Raw genomic sequence first — 20,290 nt, 5'->3', positions numbered from 1 at the left:
ATTGACGCCCCTGCTTACAAGGCCTGGGAAGTGTCATTCCCGACGATCTAGGAGGCCTTTTTAGCTAAAAATTTCGGTACGCTTCGCGCCACCATGGTGGCGCTCCGCTTAGATAGTAACAAGACGCCCTCCCAGAAAATGGTAAAGCCCCCCAACGGCCCCCCACTGAAAAATTCCTGGCTACGCCACTGCGTGTAAAGTAAACCCGGTTCTTACACCAATGTTTTTGTTTTCCACATTGTTCTTGTAATTATTTAATTAACACGGACCATGTTAATTCTATTTAACTCACACGAGTTGATCTTTCCTGTAAATAATTTAAAGATCAGCTTAGCACATTCCCGTTACAGTATCTTATTGAACCTGATCTTTTAGTAACCCACGTTTAGCGACCTTTGTCACCATTCTGATACTATATGGCGAGTTCGTCAGCGTCGATTGCTAGGAAACCAACCTTGTCCACGTCCCATGCGTAGCAACCACCAAAGTTAAACGAAGAAAAAAATGATAGGGTTATTATAGTTATTAGTGTGTTTGTTGTAGTCATACTAAACATGTTTCTCTCGGCTGCCGGGAACGGAGCGTTAGAAGAAGATCGTAAGGGTCAAATTCGTTAACCCCTATTCGTAGAAATATCGTTCAAGAACTTAGCTGCAATACGTGTTTAATCGAAAGCTGGAGGGTTTAGGAGAGAATTGTTGTTTTGGACTTGTGGGTATACAGTTGTTCTGTAAACAGTTGTTCTGTGGTTGTCTCCATAGATAAATTGCAGTGGGCCCTATACATATACACCTGATTTTACTCGTCCTTAATTCAGATGCTAGAGGAGAGGGGAGACTTTTGAATGATTGACTGTCTGAGCATATCAAGATATGTCCGTTAATACTGACATCGAACTATAATAACTAAAGATCAAAGGTAAGTCTCGTGAGTCGATCTTATAGCGACATATCAGTGTGGTGTAACTCCATGTTAGGCGAGACTCCATGCTGTGGTGTGACTTGGGAGGAAGCTTGGGTTAATGGGCAGGGAGAGGGGGTTCCCGGCCCGTCCATATATGACAACTAAACGTAGTAGCCTACATATTCAAAGTTTGCAAATATTACAGTTTGGTAGGCTACCCCACATCATGCTCATAGTACGTAGGCCTGTACCCAATTTGGTATAATTTTCATGGGTCGATCATACTGAAACGTAATCTTAATTCTGTCTTCCGATTTAGTACTACGCCAAAGACATCCGAGAACCACGAAAGAACCATCTAAGTTTCAGTACGAGACAACCGCAGTTTACCACGCTGCATTAAACTGTAGTAGGTCGATGCCTAAACTGGCTAGTGGGATCGAACGATGATGCACTATAGAAACACATATTAGGTAAAAAATTGCCACATGAATTAACTAAATTGCCAATCGTAAACGGATTTCATCACGTACGGTTAAAGTTTATAATTACTTTGCGCATTAAGTATTTTTTCGGTCTCCTTATTCTGTTTTATTGAGTCAATACTCGATACCAAGCTGTATTTATATGAATGTAAGATTTCTTTCCAAATGTTCGTTACTGTACACTATATTTTCCACAGTATCCTACATTACACTCATAATTACGCGTCGCTGCCTCTAACACGGTGACAAAATTTGTCTAATTGTTACCGTTAATGATTTCTTAGTTTTCAGAGACCGACGGTCGTGCTGCAAATGACGTTATATTGTACGTGTCAATAGAGATGTTTATTCAGTTAATAAGCGTGTCCGTTTTTACATGAGAATTATGGTGTTGTTGAAAATGTCAAACCGCCATGTCATGTTTTGGTTATAGGTTTTGAGTTTCGCCGTTCCGAAGATGTCCCGAGATTCACACGCTACTCGGCGTACGGAGAGGTACTACGCTCGCTTTCCAAACACAGCCTCTGAAGGTATTAGTTTCCAATTCTACTTATTAATTATTATTATTTTCTTGAATATATACATATAATTGAAAACAATATATATATATCTTTCTACTCATTGTTTTTAAATCACTTAATAACATGGCTCCTATGTATGTTTCAGAATTACTCCAATTGTACTCTCCATCACGGAATCTTCGTTCAAGCAGCACGCTTAACCTCCAGGAACACAGGTCTAAACATTTGTGGGGTGACAGGTCTTTCAGGGTTGCCGCCCCACGCCTTTGGAACACTTTACCATATGAACTGAAGTCATGCACCAGTATTGCAGCTTTCAAGAAACACCTTAAAACTCACCTTATGCGTGAAGCTTTCCAGTAGTTCTATTTGACTTTTTTCCATGTTGCGCCTTGAGCACCCTGTAGGGTGGATATGTGCGCATTATAAATCTGTTATTATTATTATATATATATATATATATATATACGATTTCAATTATATATATTTTCATTTGCCTTTGTCGTTTACCTTCATTAACATAAAGTCTGTTCAAAGTATCTCTTTCGAGATCCAGCTTTAGGAATCACAAATGATATCGAGTTGGTAAGCAGGCTTGTTTGATCTCTAGAGTAAGGCAAATATGTCACCAAAACAGAACTAGTATCGTTCGATACAGATAACAAACGCCTACAATGGAATTAAGACCTTCCTTACCTGTTTCGAACCTCTGGACATACAATTACATCCATAGCCTAGTGGTTAGGGTTTCCGGGAGGCCGGGTTCGAATCCCAGTGGAGGCTGGAAGTTTTTTCACTGTTCTGGATTTTTCAACTCACTACGATTTCAATTATATATATATGTATATATATATATATATTTATATATATATATAAATATATATATATATATTTATATATCTAGATACATTTATATATATACATATATAAATATATACATATATATATATATTATATATATATATATATAAATATATATAATAATATATATATATATATATATAAATATATATATATATATATTATTGCAGAAAACCAGAGAAATAAGATATGACTCATAATTGACAAATAAGGAGTAATGTTTTAGAAAATATATTGGAATTTTTTCTCCCCCAGATATGCAAGACAACAAGCAAGTCATGTACTCCTCACATCAGTGCACCACTACAACTATATGCATTTAATTTAAGAACATATTACAACAACCCTTACATGTCCAATAAATACACATATGCAAATAAACTTTCAAAAGATGACTAGCAAACAATTACCAAATAAAAACATTAAATCTATAGGAATGATAACCCTTAGCCACTACAGCAATAAGTTCTATTCAAAAATATGTTGCGTTCCTTTGCACAGACAAAAACGTTGTATACTTTCCTGAGTAAACTTTAAACAAGTTTTTTTCTTAATATTGATATCTCTATTACGAATATATGAGAAATACTGATATACCAGCAAACTTGTACAAAACATGAAGAAAAAGTTAAAACTCCACCACCGTTGCCACCAATGTATTAAGGCAGAACCAAGGGAAAGGGAAAAAGGAAGCAAGTCTGGCGTTTGGTGTGCCTCAGTGTAGACTGGGTGTATTACTCAGTGTGCATGGTGATGTTGTGCATTATGCAAATAAGATGTGAATATTCATATATTATGTAATTACTCAAAGCACTCTACTTGCTACATAATGACCAAAATCAGTCCACTGTATTTACGGTCCTGATAATCTTAATTCTTACTCATCTTTAGTCTCTTTGTTTTTTTATCATTTAGGTAATCAAAGACTCGCCAATGTGGAACGGTTCTTGGAACTTGTGAAGCAACTTCATGCCCATTACCACCACCAACTAGACACAGCTTTAGTTTCGACCCATAAGTTTAATAAATGTCAAAAATATTTTGTACGAGCTTTACGTACACTAGCTCCAGATTACAAAAACCTTATGTCTCTATCCCAATTTGAGGAGCTGATCAAAACGGCTGATACCGAGACTACGAGAGACCTCGATGACGATGACGATTTCGCTATGAGTTTGATTGAGTTGTTTCTGTTCAACATACAAAACTTTCGATTACTTCGTCACTACGTTAAAATGAATATCCTCTCTACATTGAAACAACTTCCACAGTCATTGGAGACTGACTCCCAGAGACGGGTGAGAGAAGATGTGGAGGTTCTCCTTAGTTCCTGGGGTATCTTACTGGCCTTAGACACCGATCTCCAAAGACTGGAACATCCAAACAAAGGTGACATCACAGATTCATTCAAAGACGAACATGAGAGGAATTATTTCGAAGGAGTTTTAAGCTTGATGCCAAAACTTATCGATCTTGCCAACAAAATGGATTTTGTATTAACAAAATATTACCTGAAGACTTCACTCAATTCAGTATAAAGTGAAACTGATGCAGCAGGTGTGATGTTAGTCACGCTAAACAGACTTCAATGCAGTTATATTCCTGTATCTGAAATAATACTCTCAAATTACATGGAAAGAGAGTAGCATGATACACATGAAATTCCAATCAAATCAGAAAACATTTATATCCTTTAGCAAGAGGTCATTTATGAACTGTTTTGATTTAGTTTAAACAGCAAGGTCAATGTATTGCAATGTACTTGGGTACGTTATTGTCACAGAAAGGCCAACAACATGGTTGATATCAGAAATAGGTCCTACCCAAGGGGCATCCAGGATTTCAAATAGGAAGGGGTCTGCCTCTTTTGGCTCTGAAACCAACTGCCATGCCACGTAGCGGAATCTAGGGATCCTCGCACAGAAGTACAGTAGTTGAAATTTTAGACGTTACATGGGTGCATTCTCATGAAGTCTATTTTACAGTAGGCTGTGAAATAAGGCCTATAATCAGGTCTACACACAAGGTTGTGCTAGTATCTACTTATATAATTTGAAATATGGGAGTGGGTGGGGTTGAAAAGGGGTAAACACACCATTTCTCCCTGGTGTTGTGGCTGCTACAATGGCGCCAAGGAGGGTTACATATGTAGGTTTATGCTGTACACAATATAAACATGTAGATTTATATTGTGAACATGAGTCAACTCGTGAGTGGATTTTAAATGTTGTCAATGTGAGCATCAAATAATCATTGGTGGGTTACTCGCATCCCCCCCCCTCCCCCGTTCTGAAATTTGTCGCAACTGAAATTTTGCTGCAAACATTACTTTACCCAAACCAAGGTCAACAGGGAGAATGCACATGCATTTCTGTCATTTTGCCGATATTTTTCTTATTCATGCCTCTTTCGGAAACAAGAACCACCTTTGTGATGTGTAATATTTGTTTTGGTTTCCTGTGGGGGAGGGAGAGGAATTTATTTGTTGTAACACCTAGATTATCTCTTACATCTGGATCCTGGGTTATACCAATCCAATACCCAAATGTTTCTAATTGGGTAATACCAGTGGCATATATGTATGCTAAGGGGAGGGGTAGGGGGGATGCGGTGGGCCAAGGTTCCACCTCTGCCAGTCGAAGAAACAAATGTTCCCTTGGGGTTTTAACCTTCATTCAATGAAGAAACAGAGTGTTTATTAGCGCAACCTTGTGTTTAAGCGTAATAATAGACCAAACTTAGATATGCCTCAATATGTACCTATTGACGTCTGGCGGAGGGCCCACAGATCTCTTATTTAAAAGTTAAAAGTAGGATAAAATCAAATAAAAATTAGATTTAACTTCCCAATTACACCTTCAAAAGTGAAATACAAGATCCATCCTGTAAACTTTATGGTCAACAGTTTTTTTTGGGGGGGGGGGATAAATTTTTGGTTACAACACTGCACCATACCATGAAAGATGCAATGTGTCACTTCCACCCCTCCCTTCCCCACCCAAGCCCCCCCCCTCCTCCCTCACAACCCATACCACTTGACATAAGCTTTTGTGCCCATTTTAAGCCCATTTGTGTCCATATAAACAATATATTTCAGATATAAACAGGCGGCAGTGTGTAAACATAAGAACTTCAGTCTCTACTTGGAAGAGCCTTTTTCCAATATTTCATCACAAGATCTCGATTTGTCCCTGACATTAAAAGGCACATACACTAAGCCGTGAGTGCCAAGGCTATCATAGTCATGATAGAAGGGCAGGTTTAATACAAACTGCTTGTAGTCGCAGAGTTGGTAAACGAATGCCTCCACCTCTGTTTGGTTCGAGTCGCCTCCCACCTCTGTATCCAGACAAATCGTCCTAGTCAGTCGTTGGTAATGTACCGGTATACGCTCCATGGTGTCCAAATGGGCAAGTAACGTATCGTCGACTTCGTACAAATCTCCTCTCACTGGCTGAATATGCACAAAAAAAATAGGAAATTTTTCAACATGGTTTGCAATGTAAACAAAGGTTTCCATTTACCTTACCTTACCTTACCTTCCATTTACCTTACAATCTTAAATTGCAGTTTTTTCTTTGATAACATTTAGAAAGAGCCGGTCCTTGCAGCCATTAATTGAATCACAGTAAGGTTCAACACTGTAATGGATACATCTAAAATCAGGAGAAGATAAAATCTTAATAGTTCTTTTTCAGCTCAAATTCAGCTCAAAATCTCTTCTGTCTATGGTGTTTAAGTACCAAACATTACACAATCAAAAATCAGGGTGGCATAGCTTTAGTGCTCAGGAATCGGGAGAAACAACTATTGAGAAAAAGGATATGATGACAGTTCATGTATACTGTACCTTGCCAAGTCCTTCCTTTGCCACACAGTAAGGAACATTGAAAGGTCCAGCTATGACTAATGGGAATGCTTGCTTGGTCTGACCGCTGCCAATAAACTTTGATATACCAAGCTTGCTGTCGTTCATTCGATCATGGTTAGGCTGGCCCCTCTTAAGGGTCCCGTAAACAAAAAGTCTGTGCATTTCCACAGTAGTATACACTTGGACGAACAGTTTAATTACCACGTATGAACTTCAGTGTGACCTGTGAAAATATGAAATGGAAAGTAAAACAATTTCTTTCTCTTCTTCAAATGTGTACAAGAATATGAGGACATACAAAGATAAGAATTCATCATCGCATCGTGTAAATTTACCCATGTGTCTACTAATTAGAAATAGCATGAAATACAGATATATACTACTATAAATCCTGGCTGTCTTGTTTACATATTGGATTTATATGAAATAACAAAATACAATTTATCATGCACCAAATTACAAGAATAATCACACTGTGACTCCTCAAACAAGAAAGTATTTATTTCAAATCCAGAATGAACCATATTACAAAGGGGGTCTTCCCGATATGCATAAGGTCCCTTATTCATAAGGGTCATTGTTCATAAGGTTTGTTATTTATAACGTGCATTTTTTTCGATAAAAAGGTTCACTATTCATAATGGAAATAAAGGTTCGTTATTCATAATAAAAAGGGATCATAATTCATAAGGTCTGGTATTCAAAGGTTCGATATTCATAATGGGCAAAACGGTTGGATATCCAAAGGTTCGTTATTCATAATGGGACAAAGGGTTCGATATTCATAATAGAACAAAGGGTTCGTAATCCATAATAGACAAAAAGGTTAATTATTTATGATAGGAAGAAAGGTCCCATATTCATAATGGAGCAAAGGGTCTGTTATTCATAATGGGAAAAAAGGTTCTTTATTCAGAGAGAAGTGCGTCATACAAGTGTATAAGATGTCCTCCATTTTCCTACCGACTTGTACGGAAACGGCATAAACTTGTACTGTTCCCAAAGGGGGTCCTTTTCCTAATTGTGAATGATACCGAACCTTTTTGGCTAGGCCTATCATGAATAACGGACCCTTTGTTCCATTATGAATATTGAACCTTTCCTCCTATTATGAATAACAAACCTTTTTGTCTCTTATGGATTACGAACCCTTTGCTCTATTATGAATATTGAACCCTTCGTCCTATTATGAATTACGAGCCTTTTTCACCATTATGATTGAATATTGCACCCTTTTACCAATTATGAACAACGAACCTTTTTCTCCACGTTGATTATCGAACCCTTTTACCAATTATGAACAACGAACCATTTTATTTCATTAAGATTAAGAATAACGAACCTTATGAATAATGAACCTTTTTGCTCATTATGAATAGCAACCTTAAGAACAATGAACCTTTTTGCTCATTATGAATAGCAACCTTATGAACAATGAACCTTATGGATGATGACCCTTATGAACAATGAACATTATGAATATAGAACCTTATGAATATCGTGCTGTCACCTTACATTACAAAGAGCTACTGTACAGTACATACTGAAAGTACAATAAACAATGTCAGATACGTGTGGCCTGAAGTCAAAGCCACCCACAGCCAATAGCTATAACTACCGTTAGACTTAAGTTTTAACTTGAGTGATGTTAATATCCGGCGCTTGATAGGCCTAAGTTGTAGTTGTACAATCAGATGATGAAGGCACGGCTCACAAGAAAAGCTCTGCCAATGTCAAAGTATCCTAGCCTAGCCTAGCCTATACCTTAATAGGCTATACATGTTCAACAAAGCTTCCTCAGTCTGAATGTCGTGGAAGATTCAGATAACATTAACAAGAAGAACCGAGAGAGATTTCTAAAACTCTTTATTAAATAAAAGTCAGCTTAACATTTCAACATGATCCACTTTCAAACCAAGTGACACGCACCAGACCTACGTTTATTGTTAGAATGTAAGTGACCGTTGTTATTGTTGTCCTGACGTGACCTGCTGACGATTTGCTTGGGCTCCCCTCAGATAATAAAAGCGGGTCTAGGCTACTATACTGTGGAGCTATAAATAATCATCTGTTTATAGCTCCATGAATGGCATGACCATACTAAAGTAATACCGCGATTTCGTTAATATGTATATCAATTTGAATTCGTGGTTGATATTCTGAGTTTACTCCATTGCTGCATTCAAATCGGTAACAAAATGTCTGCGACCATAACCAAACAGCCAGAACAGTTGAAAAGAAAAGTCACCGAAGAAGATGAAGAAGAAGCCCAGCATTTTGCGAGAGTCGTTGGAGCATTCAATTACTACAAGTAGACTTCTCTGCCTATTTTACATGAAAACATCTTCTATTGTGTACTGCTTTTCGAAGGAAGCCTAGGCTAAGTAAAGGTCTATCCGTGTCTGACCTGACATGTAACTTAACAATATTGGGCCTATCGTTTTGACTAGGGCCTAGTCTAGGTCTAACTGTAACTTCTAAGTATTAACTACAGAAATCAGAGCATTATGACATGCGGTGAAAATATTTTCATAGATGTGCAGGGACGTTATTAAACTTATTCATAGGCCTATCTTTATTGCAAATATTAACATAGGTTAGGCATATTTTGAATGCTAGCCAAAGCCTAGGACCTAAAGTAAAGGGGTAGGCTAGGCCTAATTAACTTAGTAAACTTAATACCAGTACTGGGCCAAATACTTAGTTGGCTAATGAAATAAATAAATTTCTTCAAAAATGTTCAAATGTTCAAAATGGTTGTGGCTAATTACCCAATCATTTGGTGAATAAGCATCACAGTCTGTGAATTTGCAAGTTATACTGTCTGTTAGTTTTAAACTGGGGTTACATGCAAGGTTGGGCTAATAAATACTTAATGTTTGAATATGTGCTTACTATTAGAAGGGGAGGATGAAAAGGAGTGGGGCTCTGATCCCATTATCTCATGACAGGCAGCTAAATTGTAAGCATTACAGTCATTAGGCATATAAATCCTATGAACAGATATTTGAGCACCTGTCATTTAACCAAGGATTTGGTAAATAAGCACCAGAACCATGCTTATTGAACCGATTATCAGTTAAATGAGCAGGAGCACCATGCTTGGTGTCAACAACTTCAGATCATCTCTGCACCCTGGGTTTAGTGCATATGGCCTTTATGCATATATATGCTTCACACTTGAAGGTACACACTCTGTGAATTCCATATGTTAAATAGCTGAATCCAAAGCTGAATGGATTAGTTGTTATTGTTTGCACACAATCAATCTAAGGAGTGAATGAGCTGTACTGTCTGGTTCGTATGTTATAATTTAAGCAAGTGTGAAGATACATTGATTGCCCAGAGAAAACAAACTTACTGTATTGACCATCTTCTCCGAGATCTTTCTGGACGCCAACGATATGAATGGCACTTTATGTTAACAATTGCAACTTCTTCCAGTTAGCTTATTATTATTGTTTTTTAATTTGAAAAGTAAACTGTGGAACAAGAAAGCATTGGATAGTTTGACCTTGTTTGGAATTCAATATGCTCCAGATCTTAGAACTACCTATAAAATACTTAGCAAACAACCTTCAAGTTTTGTTTACATTTTTGTATGGCAAGGGAAGCACCTGTTTGTCTTTCCAATAGTTCTTTACAAGAGTGCTTAAAGGCATTGAAGACTCGCCCCAACCGCATGCCGCGCTCTGAAAAAGTTAACTTTCCGTTGCTTGCAAGTGAAGTTTTCTTGTCGCTACAAAATGCAGACAGTAATGAAATGTGATACCTTGTTATCTTTTATCTAGACCTGAGATGGCCATCGCTGCTATGTACACTGTGTGGTGGGTATTGACCGTAGCTGTATGTATTGACTGTACACTAGTGTCTAATTAACGACGGTAGCAAGCTGTGTGTGTATTTTCTGGGATCGATGGTGGTGTCTAACACTTCTGTTACACCTCATTCGAAACTAGGTCAGATTACCGGCATGAGACGTTTCTTTGTGTGCGAGTCTTCACACCCTTTAATAACCTCATGCAAAGATCAGTGCCATGAACAGTACTGTATATATTTCACTTTATTAACAAGATAATTGATGTTGCTCCATATATGATATGGTTTAAATGTCATTGTGGTAGGATGAACGAATGGAACATTTACTGTTGTTTTATATATATACTTTCCTACTCAGGACCTACGGGTATGACAGAGTTAAACGTGCGGAGAAGAATTACGAGAAATTGTCAGAGAAACACAAAGAACTGCTCCCAGAATTTCTTTCTCATCTAGCTGAAATCAAACATTGCATTGACCATAATAATGAAGTTGTCAAAGTTATGATACAGTACACTGCTGATATGTTTGAAAACAGAGAGTCATATGTGAGTATAGTGCTCCTAACACCTTTAGTTGATCACAACTTATTGATCAATGATGGTATTGATCAATCAAGTTCTTGATCTGTGATGGTAAAATGTACCTGGGGAATCCTGAATATATTCTAATGTATTGTTTGTATCCAACGTTTAAAATATCAAATACTGTATTTGCGATTCAAAAGTTACTTGATTCAAAGTCACTTTTACACATTTTACACATTTTAGGAAAGCCTCCTGAATCAATTAGCAAAAATATTATGGTAGGGATTTGTCATCACAGTTTGGTGCATCCAACCTGACAATACTTAATTGTGAGAAAGTGCTATAGAAGTGTACAGATCTATGTGTTGGATGAATGGTCCACTACAGTAAATGTTCAACACCACAGTTTCTGTTTTGTTGAATGATATGAATAAGAATGGTAATATAATAACACAATAATGACAGTGAACATTTGTAATGTGTCGGTATCAGTCGACGGTAAGGAAAAGCAAAGCAAATAGCAGACAAAGAATAAGATAACAAAAAAGGTAAAAATCAATCAACTTGTTGAGTTCTAAGCGCAGATGAGTTTTCAGAGTAGATTTGATAGACACAAGAGAAGGAGGGAGCTTTATTGATGGATTCAGTCATATTTTTCCAAGGATTTGGGGCAGTGGAAGCAAACCAGCGGGTTCCCCAAGATCTATCAGTAGGCCTTACGGTATAGTGCTGATAGTCGATTCTTTTAATACAGCACAGTGCTAGTGTAGTATTTTGAGAACCAGTGTAGTTCTGCATTATTAGCTGATAAACTTCTTGAGTGTTTTTTTTTATAGGTTAGGCTATTTTTCAAAAGCTGATTATATGTAGTGCTAGCTTGTAGTAGAGTAATCAAAACTTAGGATTTGAGCGCGATTAATCCAGGAGACACAAATCCAACTATCATGTTTTTAATTATTTGATAGAGAGCGTTGTAATGAACAACTCCCTTCAAACTGCTGGAAGAAAAATCTTGCTCTGTTTGGGAGATATAATATGTTACATATTGTAATGTTAAAGTTGTGCCTGGAGCCTGCAATATTGTGACTAAATCTGTCTAACACCGAATGACGTTACCTGTGCAATGACTTCGCATCAGAGAGATAAAATGGTGTCAACATTGGTTTATACTACAAGTATGTAATTTATTCCTGTATTCAATCAATAGCATTTTATTGCAAAATGAATTTTCTTTCTGTTTTTTTAAGGGTTTGGACAAGGGGATGCTTCGAGTTACTGGCTTTGACATGGAAAAAGTCAAAACAACACTGAAACAGTTTGTCAGGGATTGGAGTGTAGATGGGAAAATCGAAAGAGATGCTTGTTACTCACCAATCATAAGAGAAATCGAAGACCTTTTCCCTGTGAATGGAATGTAAGAAGACATTGCCTTTAAGTGAGACTAATAACTCAGTTCTATATAATGAAACAAATTGCAACAAAATTAACCCTAAACCATCAAACAAGGATCCATATTAGTAAACAGGAATCTATTTTAGAAGAACTGAAAATGTTAAAAAAAAAATTAAAAAGAAAAAAATGTTTTGTAGAAGTAGAAATAATATTAGCAGTAATATTGCAAGCATAAATATTGATGGTCCATAAATTATGGTGTAGATTTTAACAACAAGAGAATTACTTTTGAGATCGGGAGGAACTCTTTGTGACTAAGAAAAAAACGAGCCCCTATTCATAAGAACATGGAGCTTTTTCAGTGGAGTTGGATTATCTATAGACTTTAGCAGAATAACAATACCGTAAGACAGATTAGGTTATGGTATTCTAGATAAAAATGGAGATTACTTTCTGGCAGGTGAAACAGTTGAGACAGAACAGTTGAGAATACCAACTCCTTTTGAAACTTTTCTACACACATAATCAATGCTGTGTAATCAAAAACAAGCTTCATTACCAGGGCAAATTTTTCAGGATTTTTCTTTTGTTTTTTAGCTTTTTCTGGTTGTCACTTGGACAAGCCGGTCCTATCTATTGCAAAATTTGATCGTCTGATATTGTAGTAAAATATCAAAGAATGACAAGCATGTACACTTTAGGAGAGATGTGCAGGTTAGGTGAGTAGAACATCAGGTTTTGGCCCATTTAAAATCCCCAAATTTGTTAACTGTTCACATCTATTTGTTTTCGTCTCAGATCCCGGTCGTCGATTTCAGTTCTCGTTCCTGGTGCTGGTCTAGGAAGGTTGGCCTTTGAGATAGCCAGGAAAGGATATATAAGTCAAGGAAATGAATTCAGCTTGTTCATGCTCATAGCATCAAATTTTGTACTCAACAGGTACTTGTATATTATTCTTTTCATAGGTAGAACTCTGCACCCCTAGTGTCGCAGATGTTGTCTTTTCTGTCCCACTTACAGACAGCAGCCTTGTAAGTCGCAGGCGTTGCATCAAAAACTCCTGCTCAGCTATGATGAGTTAATATCTTACAATAAGGATTACTGTACCTCTGCAGCAGCTACAGAATCCTGCTTAGCTATGATGAGTTAAAAGAATAGTCCAGGTCAAAATTTCGTTTTGATATGTTAAAGTAGAACATAATCTAAGCATTCTGGTGAAATTTGCATTCAATTCCTATGTATCGTTTTTTATATTGACCGTTGAAGTTGCCACCTTTCGTACCATCAGTGAACTTGGAGCAAACAGGTGTGACGTCATAGTTGCACACTGATAAATAGTGCTTTGTTTTCCTTTAAAATTTACCTCTAATTTTATTCTCCACAATTGGATGCATCCATAATGTGTATGTACCGTAGGTATTGGTATTTTGTAAACTTCACATCCCTTTTTGACAAACTGGTAACCCAATCCAATCCAAGGTCAAATCATTAGACTGAAAAATAAAGAAAAACAAAACATATGTCAGTGTGTAACTACGACATCACACCTGTTTGCTCCAAGTTCACTCATGGTACGAAAGGTGGCAACTTCAACTGTAGTGGCAGAAATCTGTGGCGTCAATAATAGCAAATAAATTATCGTTATTTCTGAGCAAATATCGGTTGTGCAATGTTTGATCGTCGTCAAATATTATGTTAGGTATTACATGAGTATGCTGCTTACTACAGTGGTCTCGTGTGACAACAAACAAAAAGGGGGAAAGTCTACAGGAACGGTTCTAGTTCATCTGTCAATTTTTGTTTTCCTCTTGATCAGGTCACCAAGCGAAGAATGTTTTACAATTTTCCCCTGGCTCAATAATTTCAACAATTTAAAATGTTTAAAGGACCAAATAAGAGGAGTTAAATTCCCAGATGTCAATCCCTCCAGTCTTCCAGAAGACTCGTCTTTCTCTATGATCGCTGGAGATTTCTTAGATGTGTACACAAGTCCAGGTAAAAATCTCACATTTGTTTCACTTGGTATATTGATTTGGTGAAACAGTGCAATAGACCACAAGTGTTGTGGTATTTGATAAGTACGCAACTTTGCTTCTGTGAGAAATTGTTGTAACAAATTAATTATTAATAATAATCGATAATTAACTATGTTTGCCATATGCTGTCGTCAAGCCTCTTTGAGCACAGCTGTACCTTAGATTGTGAATAGTGACAAATAAAGTTTTATTTAGAAGCTACAGCTAGAGAAAGCTGTTGCTGCGTATCCAGAGTGGAAACATATCCAAGAAGAATGATTCTGTCGAGACCAGCAAACTTTTTTGACAGTTTCCATTAGTCCTGCGTAAGACCTGAATCTGTGAAGAAGAAGAGCAGAAGCGAAGACTTCCAATTTACAGTAAATTTGTCCCTTTGGAGCTTTTTTTGGACCTTTTCTAGTATTTTAGTGGTAGTTTTATAATCATTGGTCTTTTTTCCTCAACTTACAGCATGCTGGGACTGTGTAGCGACATGTTACTTTATCGACACGGCTCACAATGTCATCGAATATATTGAAACAATATTCAAAATTCTGAAACCTGGCGGGTACTGGATCAATCTAGGTACGTACTGCCTTCTTTTTATGAGTTATTAGTTATCAGTGATCCTGGTATTAATGCATTTTTGGCATGCCAAAGATGGTGACCATGACAACGACAGGAGTCATTATGGTGTTCTGTGGTCATTTTGTCACTCAGCATGAAAGCATGACAAAATAACCAGTGCTTCCCCACCCTCCATTACCTCTCCGAAGCAAAATGTATCTCTTTAAAAACAGAAAAGGAATTTGATGAAAGATAACAAGTAAATAAGGAAGATCTTGTACAAAACCTGAGAATGTACAAGCAATACTTTATTTTCATACATCGACTCGACTAAGTGTCCATTAATGAACATGAAAATATTGTGATGATCATTTGGAGAAGCTGTTTACCATTTAAATTTTGTTGCAATCTCTTCTTCATTCTGATAATATACCTAATTAACCATTTAATAAAAAAAATTGATCATTCCCCTTTCTGATATTAAAAACTGGCCAGTTTTTATTTGGGGTACATATATTTTCCCCTGTATAATATTATGCCTTTATCTACCTCCACTGTCACACAATTCACTTCACACTGCTTAATTATCTGGTATATTTTGTTGTGTGGAGTCACACAAATATTGTGACGTATACAACCTGCCGATCCAAGGATTTTTAATAAGGAGCGGGCCTAGTGTGCCCCTGGTGTCTTTGAAGCCAACTTACATATGTAGGGACAGGGGGAAGTTGGTCCTCCTCCAGCAGCGAACTAGAACTTTCAGAAATAAAACTCTGAGGCATATTTAGGGTATATATTAGGTCTACATGCAAAGTTTTGCTAATATAATCTACATTTAATTTGTGTGGGATTGAAAAGGAGAAGAGGTGGGGTGTACACATCCCACCCCAACCCCCCACTTTGCCCTCAGGTGTACACATCCCACCCCCTCCCCCTTGCCCTCCCCCCTTGCCCTCCCCACCTGTATCCATGCTGGTATGAATAATTTTCAGAGAGTTTTTGTCAATCTTTATCACGTGACAGGTCCGTTACTTTATCACTTTGAGAATTTCCCAGACGAGCCTTCCATCGAACTTAGCTATGAAGTCCTGAAACAAGTCATCGCGAAGTGTGGCTTTCATATGCTGGTAATTAACAACCTTTCATGTTTTTGCTTCTTATTAAAAAGCTGTGTTTAGTATGGACTGAGTGTGCAAAAATAATCTGTTGGTGCTTGAAAAACATAATAATTGTGTTCTGATCTTAATCCTTCAAAATCAGGCATGAATATTAATGATTGGGCAGGGCTTAAAGTGAAATTCCTCTTTATAATCATAAGTTCAATTTTGTTCAAACTTTAGTGTGGTTGTAAGAGTTGAGACTGGGACACTTACCAATGACATGTAAAAATTTGATCTAATTGATACTCATGAGTGGGCGGAGCTTAAACAGTAACCATTGGATTAATGTCATACTTAGGTTTGCGCATTGTGAGAGTACAACCCTTAATTTTGGATGAGGTAAAATATCATTTCAAATTGTTCTCCTTCAGACAAGGTTAACATCCAAAAGCAAGGAATCACAAAGTCATTGACTTTTTTGTTTGTTTTTGATTAAACCTTCCATTCTCACAAGACGTGGTTCACAGTAGGAGATCCATGATGCCATCATGATAGGTGTTGGTCAAAAGCCAATTAAAGTCTTCTTGTTGATTTATCCTTAGAGTGTGATACACTTGGTACGTTTGCTCTCATCCGTCAACGTTCTCTGTACTTAGAATTTCATCCAAAAATGCAAATTTCTTTTCTAGAAATATTTATTTCTCTCTTTGGATAAACAAATTCAAACATAAAAGAGATACCAAGAGAACAAATACAGTTCAATTACCACAATGCTGTTGCCTGATGCATTCAGCAATTTTTTTTTTCAAGATCATCTATCTTTGTCATGCAAAAGCTGTGAGGATGTGGTTTTGATCTAGAGATGGAAACAAAAAATGTCCAGCAAATTTGACAGACAGATATGATAAGTAAAAAATGTAAAGAATGGCTTACAGACAGCCACAGGAATATCCCTTTTGTGAAGAGATCTTATTAACCTGTCTGCTCACAGCAATAGCACCCTCACCAGCCAGTCATCAATTAAGGCACTGTGTCACAAGGAGCTGAGGGGGCTGCAGCCAGGTTGGGAACGACTTAAATACTTTGTACTACGCCGTTGTAAAACAATGCGGACAGCAGTTTCACACTGCCGGTCTACCAAGTTTATTTATTTTATTTATTTATTATTTATTTATTTGTTAGTTTGTGTATTTATTTGTTTGGTATAGATTCAGCCGAGCTGCATCGAGTCTTGCAACTGCTGCAGCTTCTTTTTTTTTCTTTTTTTTTTTGTTACATGGTGGCTAACTTGTTAGCCTTTTACCTGTTGTTCTGGTTTCGCCCTGACACCAAGTATACAACCTATAGCCGTTTGTACTCTTCATGTACAGCGGCATGGAACTTCCTTCGGCCATAACAAAGCATTTTTCTTATCCTTCTCTCAGAAAGAAGAAACTGACGTACCCTCCTCATATCTTCAGGATCAGACCTCTATGATGAAGTACGAATACGATTGCGTCTTCTTTGTCTGCCAGAAACCAGTGAATGCCTCAAACGGCGACAGTAGTAGTAGAGACGACGAAGTCAGCTAAGATTTCAGTCGAGACTATCGTACCATCTTCAGGTTAATTCTGTGTGATGGGTTCTGACAGTATATGAATACCTTCATCATGCTCGGCACAGAAGTTATGTAGCACGTGTGGATTTACCTAATTCTATGTCTTGCCAAATTCTCAGAAAGTGAGAGTAATGTAAGCTGAATTTTGAGGGAAGACTCACATGACATCTTAAGGTGTGCTGTTTGGCGGTCAGGACAGTTTGTGAATGCTCTAGAGGGGTTGGTATTACACAGAGGTCATGAAGTGCGAGTGGGATTATAGCCTAGGTTGGTGTCTCACCAAGAACCTAAAATGAGTGAGAGTTATGTAAGCTGAATTTTGAGTGAAGGCTCACATGACATCTTCAGGTATGCTGTTGGGTGGTCTGGACAGTTTGTGAATGCTCTGCAATGCACGGTAATACACAGAGGTCATGAAGTGTGAGTGGGAGTATAACCTAGGTTGGTGTCTCACCAAGAACCTAAAATGAGTGAGAGTTATGTAAGCTGAATTTTGAGTGAAGGCTCACATGACATCTTCAGGTATGCTGTTGGGTGGTCTGGACAGTTTGTGAATGCTCTGCAATGCACGGTAATACACAGAGGTCATGAAGTGTGAGTGGGATTATAACCTAGGTTGGTGTCTTACCAAGAACCTAATTAAAGTGAGAGCTATGTAAGCTGAATTTTGAGTGAAGACTCACATATCATCGTCAAGTAAAATTTGTGAATGGTCCAGACTGATTGAGGGCGCCCTCTCTTTACCCTCTTCATGTATATTTGTTTGATAGTCCTTATAAGGTCATTCTGAATGTTGGGTATTACTCAAAGAGTTAAGAAGTACAAGCAACCTCACTCCTTGTAATACCCAATGAGTTAAGGAGCCCAGATTCAAGTTGAAACTATCTTGTTGTCGTGAAGTATATTTCATTGGATGGACAATTGTAGATACTCTATGTGCTGGGTTATACACAAAATGTATGAGGCACGAATTGGGACTTCTTTATTTGTTGTCTAGCTCATTACCCAAACAGTGAAAGGATGATGTAATCTGAGATTTGATGAAAATTCGGGTCCATCTAGAGGTATATTTTGTTTGATCGTCTGGACAATTGTAGACAATCTATGATGCTGGTTATTACATTGTCTTTCCAAATACCCAGAAATTGAGAAAGAGACAAATGTCGGTGGTATCTCTCATACCATATTCAGATATAGTAGTATGAAGATCCTGTTGGTTAAAGACTGAATGATTCCATATAGTATGCGTGGCCTAAGCTAATGACCTAAGAGTTGGGTAACCTCATTCTCATGAATATTTAATTCTTTTCTTTGTCTTAACTACTCACTGAGTAAGGCATATATGTCAGCTGAAATTAAACTATATTTACTCTCGTAACTTCTTTTTTTCCCTCTTTCTCTTTTTTTTTTTGATGGTCATTTTGTAAGTGGGTTTTTTTTTCGATGACATAGGAATACACAAAAGTGATGAACTGAGTTTTGGGTGTATAAACCAGGCATGTGGTGTGAAGAGGCACAACCAAATTTTGACCCCATTTTAAGATTAAGAACTTTTTAAGTTAACTTAACACTTGATTGATGTGGCTTTTCATGACACGATGTAGACTCCACTCCTCTGCTTGGCCATGGGTTCAATGAAGCTGACTGCCATATTGAGGGTCTGTTAGGATTCCTACCCTAGGAGAACAAAATACTTTAAGATGACAAATTGGGCACATTTTAGACCATAAAGTAGGTCTATAGTTAGGTTTAATTGCAAGGTTGTGCTAATGACTGAATGACTCTATTCAAATGTTTTGTGCCAGGTTGAAAAGAGGGGGGAGGGTGAGAGGACACCCCACAAAGCCTTAGATCTGCACCAGAAATTGCCTTATTTCAGAGATGTCAACTCCCCTCTGAGAAAATTGTGTTCATATTAGAGGGATTCAGATGCAAAAAAAAAGTTATCATAATTTTTCATTCTAACCTTGCTTTAGTTTCCATTAAACACACCGAGACGACAACCAACGTGGAGCGCCCCTTGTCCCGCCTCCCCCTTGCATCCGTTATTGCCTCTCTGCTGTAAATACATTCAACATATCCAGCATATTATATCATGGTTATATATTAATCTTTGCCATTTTTGGGGGGGGGGAGGGGGGCAATTGTACCTGCGGTGTGTGGCGCCCTTTTGATTCCTTTCCATGTGATAAGAGTAGTATAAACACTCATATTTTGGTGGAAAAATGAAATTTAATAACCATATCTTTACGCCATTTCATATCAAATTTAAACGACTAAAGCTTCGTCGAATGCCACTTTTGTTCTCGGAGAAGCATGAACTGGGTGGGTGCTGGGAATCTGTTATACGTATCCTGACAGGGATTTGAGGACTTTAATTTTTGGCCCAAATTCGACAATTTTGTAAGGCTATACCCTTATGATTTTGTTCGATTTTGGCCAAAATCACGACTTTTTGTAATTCTTTCCAAAAGTTTAACCTGCGGTGTGTGGCGCCCTTTTGATTCCTTTCCAGGTGATAAGAGTAGTTATAAACACTCATATTTTGGTGGAAACATGAAATTTAATAACCATATCTTGACGCCATTTCATATCCAATTTAAATGACTAAAGTTTTCGTCGAATGCCACCT

General features: G+C 37.5%; 3 protein-coding genes across 5 annotated transcripts; 2 read left to right on the top strand and 1 right to left on the bottom strand.

Annotated features, from left to right (window-relative positions):
• The first annotated feature begins 562 nt into the window (after positions 1–562).
• On the top strand, positions 563–5,578 carry LOC139966635 (uncharacterized). Of its 3 annotated transcripts, XM_071969877.1 has the most exons (4): positions 740–918; positions 1,223–1,376; positions 1,822–1,918; positions 3,686–5,578. In XM_071969877.1, the coding sequence occupies exons 3-4, from the start codon at positions 1,846–1,848 to the stop codon at positions 4,306–4,308; spliced, it is 696 nt and encodes a 231-aa protein (XP_071825978.1). In that variant the 5' UTR covers positions 740–918; positions 1,223–1,376; positions 1,822–1,845; the 3' UTR covers positions 4,309–5,578. The 3 variants fall into 3 exon arrangements, with proteins under 3 accessions (XP_071825977.1, XP_071825978.1, XP_071825979.1); XM_071969876.1 differs by lacking the exons at positions 740–918; positions 1,223–1,376 and adding an exon at positions 563–715; XM_071969878.1 differs by lacking the exon at positions 1,223–1,376.
• A 108-nt stretch (positions 5,579–5,686) lies between these two features.
• LOC139966637 (gamma-glutamylaminecyclotransferase-like) lies at positions 5,687–8,718 on the bottom strand. Its single transcript, XM_071969881.1, has 3 exons — positions 8,580–8,718; positions 6,621–6,864; positions 5,687–6,224 (listed from the first exon to the last, which is right to left on the bottom strand). Exons 2-3 carry the CDS (start codon positions 6,801–6,803, stop codon positions 5,910–5,912), a joined length of 498 nt encoding a protein of 165 aa, XP_071825982.1. The 5' UTR covers positions 6,804–6,864; positions 8,580–8,718; the 3' UTR covers positions 5,687–5,909.
• Positions 8,719–8,798: 80 nt separating this feature from the next.
• On the top strand, positions 8,799–19,036 carry LOC139966629 (carnosine N-methyltransferase-like). The gene is made up of 8 exons (XM_071969867.1): positions 8,799–8,952; positions 10,819–11,008; positions 12,235–12,401; positions 13,178–13,318; positions 14,196–14,374; positions 14,866–14,979; positions 15,985–16,088; positions 17,486–19,036. Exons 1-8 carry the CDS (start codon positions 8,840–8,842, stop codon positions 17,630–17,632), a joined length of 1,155 nt encoding a protein of 384 aa, XP_071825968.1. The 5' UTR covers positions 8,799–8,839; the 3' UTR covers positions 17,633–19,036.
• The last annotated feature ends 1,254 nt before the right edge of the window (positions 19,037–20,290 follow it).

The sequence above is a fragment of the Apostichopus japonicus genome, chromosome 4 (genome assembly GCF_037975245.1).
Source record: "Apostichopus japonicus isolate 1M-3 chromosome 4, ASM3797524v1, whole genome shotgun sequence".
Classification (NCBI taxonomy): Eukaryota; Metazoa; Echinodermata; class Holothuroidea; order Aspidochirotida; family Stichopodidae; genus Apostichopus; species Apostichopus japonicus.
Note: the sequence above shows the minus strand (reverse complement) of the source record. Positions and strands in the feature narration are given on the sequence as shown.